Here is a 13,168-nt window from a genome sequence, read left to right as displayed (position 1 = left end):
AAAAATAAACTGCACTTAGAAAGTCAAGGGTACTGTGTTCTCTTATATGTGGAGGCTGAGAGAAAAATGGGGGGTTGGGGAAGTGGGGAGAATCTCATGAAAATAGAAAGGAGACCAGTAGAGTTGAGAGTAAGGGGGTTAGGGGGAGAGAAGGGAAAGGTACGGGAGAATAAAACTGGCCAAATTGTACTGTTATATGTGTATGTTTGAATATGTAACAACAAATCGTGCTATTCTGCCTAATTATAATGAACCCAATGTGTCCAACTTGGATCATCTGGGGAAGAAGGGGATTTCTAAGAAGACTCTGTTAGATTTTAACTGATCCATAAGAGGTGCAAACTTGTATTGCCTAAGGCAATACAGATGTGTGGTCATCTTACCTAACTGGTCTTGTACTTTTGCTCTCAGCCCTAAACAGTTCCCACCAGGATCCTACTGTGAAATGTGTCAGTGTTGTGACTCCTCTGTTAACCCATCCCATGGAGCATCCTCTCAGGAAAACGCTCTTCAATGACCCCACACTGTCTGCTCCCTTGTTACCTCTCTGGCCCACCATCTACTACTTTCCCCTTTGTTGAATCTACTATAGCCTTCTTGATTATTCTTTGAAATCACCAGGCTCACTGATGCTTCCAAGACTTTCTACCTGTGACTCCCTCTGCTCACCTGATAACCTCCTACGTAACTCTTTGCTTCATCCCCTCACCTTCAGGTTTGGACTCAAACATCACGTCACAGTGACACTTACTCCACCCACAACAAATATCGCACTTACCCCTCAGCACTCACTGCCTTTGCTGCTGCTGCTTCTTTTTTTTCCCCCCACAAAACATCACTGTTCAACATCCATGAAGCTATATTTATCATCCCTTTTTTTGAACTAGAACAGGCCAAAAATTTTTGTTATTTGTGTATACCCAGAACCCAGAATAATGTGTGGCATATAGTAAAAGCAGACTAAATGTTTGGTGGTTGATAAAATGAATGAATGCGTTTGTAAAAAGTATATGACTTTATTGTTGTGTGTGTGTGTGTGTGTGTGTGTGTGTGTGTGCAAGAGAGGGGGGGGAGACTGGTATGTGTGTATAACAGGGATGTGTATATAATAAATGCTGCAGATATGCACACTTTGTTTCCTTTCCTCAATTTTTCTTCCCATCCATTCATTCATTCGTCCATTTTTTATCTTCTTTCTCTCTGTGCTATTTGACACCATTTATTCATATTCTCAACTTACTTAGCTCTTTTTGTGTGTGTATGGGGGGAGAGAATAAGAAAAATAACATTAGTTATATATTAGGAGAGGATTCCAGAAAAGGGTGGCTAGGGAGTGGTACTTCAGACTTCAGTAAGGTATGACTCACACACTTAACCCACTCCTTTCTAAAACCAAGGACTGCGCATATTCAAGCAACTATTTCCAAAATTGTAAACTCCATGGCTTCAACAAAATGATAAACAAATGTTCTTAAGAGGGAGTGAGACACAGGTACAACAGGCTGGTCAGAAAACCCAGTTTATTAAACTCCATAATTATTTGCAATCTACTGAAGAAAGAGAGGACAAGGGATCTAATACTTCCCCAATTCTAAACATCTCAAAGTGTTTCTGTTTTTCCCCTTGTCTGTGGCCAAATGATGTTTTAAAGATTTCTAATCTATTCAAAAATTTTCATGACTGAGATTCAGAAAATCAAGCTAATGTTGTCCTAATGTCCAAATTATAAAAAGGGAACAGAAAACCACAGAGCGGGTGTGGGGATCCTCCCTTGTTTGTTACATGTATTATGAAGGAAATGAAGGTTTTACAGAAAACCCAATTCAGGAACAAATATGCAGAAAACAGATAAAAAGAATTGATCCTGTGTCCAGACCCAGGTCTGCCAGGGGTAGAGTGGGTCCAGCCTTCCTAGGCTCTGTTGTGCTGCAAGGCAGCACAGCACCCAGCCATCCCCAAGCCCTCTCCAAGCACTGGTGGTACAGGATTCCTGTCCTGACTCTGCCTGCACAAGTCTGTGGGCAGGAAAAAGCAGAAGTTTCACAATGGTGGTATGCAAATCCTGTCTTTGGGTTTTTTCTTTCCTCACTGGCTAGTCTTTCCCAGTGTCTTGGTGGCTTCTCCTGGCTCAATCTGAAAGTGCTGAAGTGTTTCTTGTAGGCTAGATCCAGGGCTTCTCTGCTCTTCTGTTTTATCTTATTACTTGGTGACCTCATCTTAGATGCCCCCAAATGATCTTTCCAGCCTAGAAATTCTCCTCAATTTCCAGACACATCTATCAATAATCTCTTTATTTAACATCTGCTCTTTGATTTGTCCCACAGTTACCACAAATTTATATCCAAAGAAAAATCCTTGATTATTACTTGACTCCAAATTTAGTGCTCCTTTAGTTTTTCAAGACTTTTCCATCTCAATGAATTGTACAACCATCCATCCTAGTTGCTCAAGAGCCACGCCTAGAAGTCAGTGTCAATTTCTTTCTCTCACTTCCCATCTCTGTCCCAACAGAAGATGGACACAACCTTCAAAATAGCTCCACAATTCTGTCTACTTCTCTTCATCTCCACTATAACCACTTTAGTCAAGGTTTCCATCATTTCTCATGGGACTTATTTGGATTAGAATGTTATTTTTTGAACTGGGACAAATAACCCTTTATTGGTTGTTGACTCAACCATCCTTTCTCCCTTAAGCTACCAGAGGGATTGTTTCAAATGTAAGTCAGATGTTTTTAAATCCTCTAAATGTCCCATGGCTCTAAATATAAAATTCTACCTCAATGCCTTCAAAATCCTGTACAATCTGGTCTCTGCCTATCCCCTCCACATAGCACACTTCCCCAACCTTCTGTGGATGATCCTCTTTGGTTATTTAGACCTCAGCTTTGATGGCTCTCTCAAAGAAACCTTTAACCACACAGTGACTGTACCACAGTGCCCTGCTTTAATGCTCTGTGAAACACTTATCATTTTCTCTTCACTAGATCATAAGTTATTTGTGACATTACTGTGAAAGAAGGCTTTGGGTTCATTGCTACAAGTAGTTTGACTTTTCACCAGTGCTTGCAAGGCTGTCAATATATATTTGTTAGATGAATTAATAAGTGAATGTTCTATTAGTACAGAGTTGTCTTGTAAATGTCCAACATTTACCATTCTTGTTTCTTTTCCTTTCTTCTTCCTCCTTTTTTTAAGGTTGGAAAACTGATTCTCTGATATATACTTCCTAAGTCCTCCTAAAGTTGGCCCAAAGTTCTAGTTGGATTCACCAAGACTCAGATATATGACTGGTTATTGGTTGAAAACATAGTCATGTGCAGACCAGTGGTTTCTTCCAACACGACGGGTCTTAGGTACAGATTTAATTTTTAACATTTGTGTTGACTTCCAAAGGGACTGGTCATCACATACCACCAAAGTACCATGAAACTGCAGGCACTCAGAAATTCCCTGTGGGAGGACTGGCTCAACATTCTGTAAATAGCACCACTGATGGTATGTGTCTTAATGTAGATGTTTGCTGTTGACATTATAATTGAAAATTCTTGGCAATTATTTTGAGAAAGGGCTCTTTACCTTTGCACATGTCATCTTGGATTAATTTATGTTATACTATAGTCATCGGTAGTTTAATTTCTTTCCTCAGAGGTAAATCCTGCCTCCTATGATAGACATAGCATAAAGAGACCTCTGTCAGAGAAGCTGGAATGCTGATTAATCCAGCTAGTTTTGGTCCAAGCTTTAATAAGAGTATTCTGATTCAAATGAAAATGTGTGTCAAAATTGTATTTTCCTGTAAAGTAGAATTAATATGACTTTTGTGTACACCAAAATGAACACTGTGAAGAAACAAAATGGTATAAAGTTTTGTGAAACAAAAAGTAACTTCAATTCAGTTATTTTAAAAGCACAATGCTATTTCACTTCTATCAAAGATGAAATTATTTTGGTTAAATATTAGCTATCACTTTCAACCTTGAAGTCTACTATTTCAATTCAATTCAGTAATATATATTGAGCAGTTATAGGTGGCAAGGCATTGTGTTATGGAAAATTGTGAGAGCTAGGGGCTTGGGATGTGGCTCAGCGGTAGAGTGCTCACCTAGCACGTGCGAGACCCTGGGTTCGATTCTCTGTACCACATAAAAATAAATAAAATAAAGGTATTGTGTCCAACTACAACTAAAAAATATTTTTTTAAAATTGGGAAAGCTATTAAAATACAATAACATGATTAGTGATGAAAAATAGAATGTTTTGTCAAAAGGATAAAAAGTTAGATTATTTAGTTGCCATGAAAAAAAAAAGGCATATTATGTATAGATTGTCTTTCAGGGAAGAACAAGATAGAGACAATATTCCATCTGCTATTAAGATATTAATAAAGAAAAACTTTTTTATTTCATAAAAATAATTTATCTAGGAGCTTGCCTTTTACTCTTGAAAAGTTTAACGGAAATTTACCAGTTGGCTTAGACAGTCCTATGTATCAGGCAAACATGGAAGCCCAAGACCTCATGATGTTTGAGAGAGCATCTTGATTTTCAACTTACACTCCCAATGAAGACATAATTGTACTAATTATAGCTTCTCCCCATATTCTCAGGGCTCCATGACAGAGAAGCCTGTACTAAGCCCAATGAAAATGTTATTTTGGTAAGCACACTCTGAATTTGCATTGTAAAGGAGATTGATTATACAAATTAATTGAAGAAAGAAGCCAGGACCTCAAACACACAGCTACATGTAATGATAAAGCTTAGGAAAAGAAAGATACTGAGGACATGAGTGAAATCTTCAAGTAGTTCTGGTTACCTGGAAATGATTTTTGAACTGACCTTTGAATTCATGGGAGACACAATCTGAAATAGGAAGGTAAGTTTTTATCTTAATAAGTAGATGATACCATGTTGGAAGTTGGTATTCTCTAAAATTCAAGCATGGGCCACTGCATAGATTACCTGCAGTGTACTTGATTCCCAAAGTGAGAAGCATTGTCACCTTGAATGTGTTTGGAAACATGTAGGAATGTTTTGTGTAGTCAGAATACAGGGACTTGACAAATATTGGCTGTCCACAATGAGCAAGAGGATTTCAAATAAAAAACTGTCTCATCTCCTATATGCCACATGACTTCAGAATGTCACACAAGAATAATTTACCATAAAAATAAATTTCATGCACTTTACTGCATGAAAAACTTTCAAAGAATTAAGTAAAATAATTAAGAAGAAAGTTGTCATATTAAACGGATTACGAAGATATCATTTAAAAATTGTTCAATAATGCACTTTTTCTTCCCATAGTATCTTTTCAAAACATCATGTATTTCCAACTACACGATGCATAATTTTAAAGGGGTTTAGTACAAGAATTTAGTTTTCATTGTGTCAAGTGTGAGTTAAAAAGGATTCAAGACTCAGTGCCTTTAGTTGTAGAGAAATGTGCCTACTGAATAAATTAAAGAAAGCTTTTGTTTTGTTTTGTTGGAGATTTTCTAAAAATGCCTCACAGACATAATGCTACCCAAGGTGTTATTCCACTAATAAAGCATTCCTTACTCATAGCTGCACACATGAACATATGAGAGAACAAAGATGATTCAGGCACATATTATAGACACCTGAAAGCCTGATATCAGTAAACTGTATCACCATTTGGGAAATAGTTTTGTTATTGTCTTCCATATATTTAAAATTTTTGAGATATAAAAGTGGTAAGAGATTTATGTTGTGAACATTACCTATTGAAATTATGAATTCACTTTTGAGTTGTTTTCATACTGATACTGTCCCAACACAACTTTTTTGCCAATCCATTCTCCATTGCCTGCTGCCAATTATAGGATCAGAAACTAAATGTATATCTTATTATGTAATAACCATTATCCAACTATTCCTGTATCCGTCCTACCCTTCCTAGTTTCTAGTAGTCACTATTTTACTCTAGAAGATGTATGTTGTATTACATAGTGTCACTTCCAAGTTGTATGTCAAATTATAAAGAATTATTTGACATTACTGTACAGTAAGTTTCAGCTCATTTGCAAGAATACTTTCCTCACCTTCCCTCATCCATAGTCTATTGTTTTCTTGGTATGTTATCTCTACATTAAGGTTATCTACCTCTTGGTCTCATCATATGCAAATACTTCTAATTTCTTCTGATTTACTCTAACTCTAGATTTATTCTAGGGCACACTTGTATCTGGGCTTTCTCAGTTATTTATTATTAATTTATTTATTTTCAGTTGTTCCTTTCATCATTTAAAAATATTCTTTTATATATTTATGGTTATATTTTCTGAAAATTATAAGTTATCAGGACTATTGGTCAGTTCTTGCAAACATAAACTTGTTCATTTGAGCTATGTGTATGCAGTAGGCAACTTCATAAGTCTTTCAGAGTAGCTGTGTTTGAACACACATACATAAGGGACTCTTATTTTGTTATAAATATTTTTCATTCATATTGATTTTATATTCATATGAAATTATAACAACTTTAAAAAACTAGTGTGGGGGTTATTTTAGCTATAAGTATCTATTTAAGATAATTAATAGCCATTTATATGAAAAGGGGATGTTGTCTAACAGTTAAAAACACTGTACTAGATATTCTCTAACATTCATCCATCTTTAAAACGAACTGTGTTCATTTATGGTTTTAAGAATGGCAAATACACCTGTCTCCCAGCATAATATACATTTTACTCATAAAAACTTTTTCTAACTTGACTATATTTTTGGGTAATATAAATGTCTACCTTCTGCCTCTTTACAAGAGAGAATTAGCTGTTTTCTGTTATTATTTCATTGAGCCAAGGAGCCCACACTGAATTAAGGGATCAAGCACGAGTTCTCCCAGTGTGATAGTTTCTACACTTGCCCATATACTCCTACCTAGCTTGACAAGGCGGAGTGTGGAGGTGTTGCTTCCTCTTTCCGTGCAAGCTGTTACTGAGAGGTTGTATATGTCTCCCGGAGGTAAGCTGAGAATCGCAGTCATGACATTTCGTGTTACCTGGAAGAACACCAAAATCCAGGGCTTAAACTTCTATTGAATGAACCAGCACACTATTCTACACAATTACAAGGCTATAGCACCATTCCTTCTCTGTTTTGTGCTGTGATCTACAATTATATTACTTATATTACATATAAGTTATGTTCTCTGAAAATTATACAAATTTCTCATTTGAGCCAAATGCAAGGAGACTTAAACTTGTATATCCACTCCAGATAAAACAATTCAGTAATCCATTCCCTTATTTGATATAGATATTGCTCTAATGTTTTCCCACATAGTCGCAGCAGATTTTAGAAAAGATATTGTTGGGTTGTTACCAATACAAACATTCTGAAAGGCTCAGAAGAAACCTAGCTATGTCTATAGACATGGCTTTCTACCTAAAGACTACATTTTCCATCCTCCCCTGCAGCTGGGGCGGGGGCATGTGATCAATGAACAAGTTCATATTCTATAAGTGCTGGGCCTCCATGTCCTCTCTTGCCTTATTCCTGCAGACTGCAGGATGGACAAAATGATAATGAACTTCTCCTGTGCAAATGACAACTCCACATAGTGGCAAATGGAGCAGGAAAATAGAAAGGACCTGGGTGACCCATACTAGGCTATAATTAAAAACAACAAAAAACTTGTATCTTGTTTTTTGTTTGTTTGTTTTATTATAGTACTTTAGTCTGTATCCTAATGAACACAATGCTTAAAAGCTAATAAACTTGGAGAGAAGAAATAAATTTCCTCAGTGTATCCAAATATTTAGATGTTGGTGATATATGGAGAAAATATTGAAATTTGTTAATTATCATTTTCTTAGAAATGTTTGGCATCCTGAAGAATGATCTCAAATCATAACTTTAAATATAAATTAAACCAATAGTTATTTCAGCTATTACAACTCACTGTTAGAGATTAAAGATAAGTTCTATATAAGAAAGAATGTAATTTTGGGTTGATCTATTTCCTGAGCTCAAACAGTGCCAGTTGGTATACAAAATATGTTTATCTACATAAATGTTTGCTTGTGGTTTTCAATAGTCCATGCTATTAAATGTTGAGATGCCTAATATTTGAATTAAAAAAAACATACGCTCTTTTTGATTTTCTTCTTTCCTTCTGCAACAACCATCCAGTGAAGCATTCTAGAATGGGACAGGTCAGTGGTGTCATCTCCATATGTCCAGCTGATAGATAACAGACTATTGAAATATTCCACAGAAGTGATTTCTGGAGCTACTGGGGCTATGAGGGAGGAAAGAGATACAACTTAGTACAAAGGACTAATAAAGTACTTATCAGGAAAGGATGAAATCCCATATAGAAACATTTTAGGGAATTAAAGCTAACATCAGGCAATGGCCTGGGGACTCCTGGATCTCTCTGAAGGAGAGAAGGCTGGGTACAAGGTGGGCATTTATTTCATGGGACTTCATCTTGTGTATCTCAAACACAAGACAGCTAGACCCAATGGTGCCCCCGTTATGTGATCCAGTTACAGGGTTCCTAGTATGTTTTCTTGCTTGGGTACGCTTGTTTCAGTCAATTAGTAGGCATTGGTAAAGTTATTAACCAAGCAGTATTGGAAAACTTGGGGTCCTTTAGTATAAAATCTCTGCCATTGTGGTACAGTGCAGATGTTGATGGGAATAAGGAGCAAAAGGAGAGAAAGGTGAAGAACAGAATATAATAGCTCTCTAAGTAGGATAGAAGGCAAATGTTATTTCCATAAGATAACAAAACAGAATCATTGACAACGTCCAGCCCTGTGGTTTCAAGAAGTATTGCCCAAATTAAGTGGTAAAGGAGAAGGAATAATGTTTTTAAAATTATGCCACAAAGCTAAATTCTAACACTGTGCTTATTTTACATCCTAAGACAGTTAAATTTTTTAAAAATTGCTAATTTAGGAGCAGAGTTCATCACAAGATTTATAAAACATGAGCTCTGAAAGCATATTTTAATGAACCTGGTAATTCTAAAGATTTTAAGAAACATTTAATTTATACATGTAAGTTGGCATGACAACTATGAAATATTCTGGTCTGAAATGCAGCACAAAGCCAACAAAAATGGGAGGAACATTTATGTAAATCATGAAGCTTTCTCTTCATTAGTATGCTGGTAGAACTCATAACAAACATATATAACTGACTATGCCTTCAAAAACAATTATTCACTGAAAACTTTTAATACCTGTATATAAATAAAAACACATTTCTGTTTCATAGGTAATAGGAATTAGCATTTCTAGCATGCTTTACATAATCACGAACTATCAACAATGCCCACATCTTATTTCAGAATATTCTAATATAGGAAAAAATAGCTGTGGCTTCTTTATAGCTTTTTAAGATATTACAGGGTACTTTATCACATCCAAATACCTATACATATTTCCTCAAAGGATATTTTCTCATGTTCTAATTTTAGTGAGGACAAGAACACTTTTTAAAATTACAAACCCAGCAATGCATAGCAAACCCAACAAGCACCGGTCTTCAGATTTTTGTACTCCATATTGTTGCTTCAAAATCCATCATAGTGCTAAAAGACCACCAGATGTCACTGTTTGTTTAGTAATCATTATTTGCTATCCAAGCCCAATTAACTATGGACTTGTCTTGCAAAGTTGCCTAACAAAGATAATGGAATTGAGGTTCTAATTAGTCACAATTAATTCAAATATTTTATTCCTATTTCCTTTTATATCAATTTGGCAATTAGATTAAATTTCAAAGGGAAATATTATAGGGAAATTAAATTAAATTTCATAGGGAAATAAAGCATGAAAGACTCATTTATTATAAATAAGATCCTTGTTTGAAATCCTGTAAGAAAGGCCAAAAAAGAATATAATTTCCATTGCTTTAAAAAATAAGTATAAAATATACTTTAATAGTGATTTATATTTAATTCTGATACTATGCTATGAAGTATTATACTTATGGATATGAGAATTGAAACCATCTATATTAATATGCTTAGATAATAATACTTTAGACCATTGGTGTCAGTATGGCTGAGATGTTTGTTCCAGGAAAAGATAAGAAATTCCTAAAGACCAGCGTGCTGGGGACTGTTAACTGCTCATCAAGGTAAATAACTCTTTTGTTAACCACTTTTTTTTTTTTTTTAATCCAGACTTCTATGTGCACCTTGACTATTATACATTTTACTCCAGCTCAGTTCCCTAGTTTAAAAGGCACACCTTGAACCACTCAGAATGGTGACTCTTAAGATATTTTGTTTCTGATGGCCCTCTCTGAGACACTGCAAAGAATCTGTTAAGGGGGTATTTGAATATACAAAGTTTTGCCCTATTAACTAAATATCAGGCAATATTTTAGATACACTGATAAAAACAAGAGCTCAGGACCATTAAGATAATTGTTCAAGCTCTGTAGCTGGAAGTGAGCAGAAACTGGTTCTGAGTTTTTCAGATAGCTGTTCTGCCTGAGAAGGAAACAGTGTTCTCTGAAAGCTAATTTCAAGAAACTTGAACCCTAAGAATTATTGATACAGTGAAGTTTAATTATAAAGTAGGTGATCATTAATGCATTCAAGAGGTTAGCACAGTGATTTTCCAAGGATTGGTATTTTCTCCTTTTTTTAGTCTTTTTTTTTTTCACTTACATATGCAATTATTACTGTTAACATCTGAAAAAAAAGAGTACTTTGGATATTGATTTGTAAAGAAAATGACATATCATGTAAATTGATTGTGTAAGAATTCACATCTGATTGATTTCTTTCCATTTGTTTCATTAATAATTTGAACAGAAGAAAGCTAGATGTCCAACGAGGAAAGAATTTTGGCAAAATTATTCATCATCTAATAATTCTAATTAACAATAAATCTCTCAGTACAACTCTGTACAAGTAGAGTGTATTGTCCAAAAACAAGTTCCTGAAATCTCTTAGTTCAAACAACAAGGTTAATGTTTTTTTTGATGAATTTCTATTTTTCATTGTTTTCTTTAACTGTTGATAGTATAGCTATATCATTTAAGTTCCTCAGTGATCTAAGTAGTATTTTAAGTACCTCAACTTTGAGGTACGTATTTTGCTAAGTAACATCTTCAATAAAGAGGAAATAAGACATAATAATAATAGATAATTGATACCACTGTCTTCTCAATTTTGCACGTAAAAAACCTGAGGCGTAGAAAAGTTAACTTGCTCCAGGAGATCTCTGTTCAAAGCCTACTTTGAACTCCTGCAATGTACTCTACCACAGCCAGGCTGTGTCTTTAAAACTGGCTTAATTAGTAAGGAAATGGATGCTGCCTAACAAATATACTCATTGCATGGGTAAGGTCAATTGAGTGTGCTGTGTAAAGCCGAAGGCTCTGCTGCTATACCCCTGTTCTAATCAATCCCAATTGGGAAGCACATGTCAAGGGCAATGATCAGAGCAAAACTAAGTCAAGGGCAGCAACTAAGAATAAAAATGACATCTTCATTTTTAAAGGTTATCAATTCAACAAATAACAAATGATCAGAATCAAGTATATTATCTCCCAGGAAACTGATGCTCATTCAGTGCTGGGTGGATGACTGACCCTTTCTGGAGATGTGGCCCCTTAGTACCTGCTCAAAATAAGGTTCTCTGTCATCGAACCATCTCCTACACAATGCTCACCTGTTATGAAGCTTATGGTGGAACTGTCACAACAGCTCAGTTCTGGCTCTCCCCATGTCACCATGGTTACCCGAAAGTTGTAGTACCACGCTGGCAACAGATTAGCTATTCTCTGAATGGGGCAAAAAAGCAAAGAGACAAAGGACTAAGAGGAAAGTAATATTTTTGGAGTAGTGCATTTTCATTGGGTCATAATAAAATTAATTTTTATTTTCCTTTTTTTGTGTCTTGTATTTGTAATTCTTTCTGAAATGAAGTGAGCCATAATAAAATAAAATACAAAACTAAAATTTTTTGAAGATGATTCAATGATAAACAAACAAATATTTCCAATTTTGGCTTCCGTATGTAATTTCCTAAATTTTAATACACAATGAAATAGCACTTGTTTGTAAGTAACCATATATGTACTTCTCCCTATTTATTAGACAAGTGACCTCTCACAAGTCTATACTCTTTCAACATGGACCATGAGCCAGAGTCTTGTTGGGTGATAACTACTACAGACCTCACAGGGTAGAGGATAATTGTTATACTTCACGCGTAACTTGCAGGTAACCTATACTTTAAAAAATTATTTAGTCTCACAGAGAAAATCATTTATAGTTTTGTGAAAACCATTCTGTAATGACCCAGTAATATAGGTATTGAACCAATTTGTAGATTCCAGAAAGAGTCATCATTAGAGTTAAACAGGGTCAAATAACTATTGAATGCCTGAGGGAAACATTTTGTGTTTTCCTCCTTAGGACCAGAGAAGCACAATAAACACTTTCTAAATCTATTCTGCTTTGGGCAAATGCAATAAAAAAAAAAGTGTTCATTGACAAATTCCATTGAGGGGGTAAAGGTAGTTTCACAGAATTCTCTCTCTTAAAAACAAAGATAGAACCCCAAATACCCCAAACCCTAAAAGCAAAAATAACTGAAAGCCTTGAAAATAGCAAAACTACCTCTGTGTGTTTACAAAATGATCTGATTTACAAATCACTTCTTTATGACACATCTGTCACCTAGGGAAGTGTGACAGCTGGTTAAGGGGCGATTACCACAGACGCAGTCAGGGAGACCGTCGCTGCTATTTCATAGTAGGTCGTCCACTCCGAGGTCATTGTTGCAGGGTTGAAATAAAACATCTCAACCACGTATTTTCTGAACACTCCCAAGTAAGGTCTGGTCCAGCTCAGGACCACTGCTGTCGGGCCCAAGGGATAGAGCATTAAATCCTTTATTCCAGTGGGAACTAAAAAGAAGAGGGGTAGGGAGTAAGGATAGAAAGCCGAGAAGATGTGTTGAATATCTCAGCCATGGCTTCAAACTTCTACTTAAAAATAAGGCTTTTACCCTTCTGACAAAATCATTGAAAGCCAAAGTAAATACATTTGCACCTGATTTTTTCCCCCAAGTAGTAAATGCTAAGGATGTACTAAGTGTTCAGTTCTAGTCATTCCTTACAGTAAGCCCTGTGTACTAGTGGGTGCCACATCTGTGGGATTAACCA

General features: G+C 35.6%; 1 protein-coding gene across 1 annotated transcript in view; it reads right to left on the bottom strand.

Moving 5' to 3' along the window:
- The window catches only part of Ptpro (protein tyrosine phosphatase receptor type O), a 108,972-nt gene that overhangs the window by 55,684 nt on the left and 40,120 nt on the right, over positions 1-13,168 (bottom strand). The window contains exons 9-12 of the mRNA XM_076855342.1: positions 12,717-12,910; positions 11,668-11,779; positions 8,116-8,267; positions 6,905-7,025 (exon numbers count right to left, since the gene is read on the bottom strand). Of these exons, the coding sequence (XP_076711457.1) occupies positions 6,905-7,025; positions 8,116-8,267; positions 11,668-11,779; positions 12,717-12,910 (579 nt within the window). The remainder of the gene's footprint in view (positions 1-6,904; positions 7,026-8,115; positions 8,268-11,667; positions 11,780-12,716; positions 12,911-13,168) is intronic.

This window comes from Callospermophilus lateralis, chromosome 4 (assembly GCF_048772815.1).
Source record: "Callospermophilus lateralis isolate mCalLat2 chromosome 4, mCalLat2.hap1, whole genome shotgun sequence".
In the NCBI taxonomy this organism is placed as follows: Eukaryota; Metazoa; Chordata; class Mammalia; order Rodentia; family Sciuridae; genus Callospermophilus; species Callospermophilus lateralis.
The sequence above is the reverse complement of the archived record's forward strand: the minus strand, read 5'-3'. Positions and strand labels throughout refer to the sequence as shown.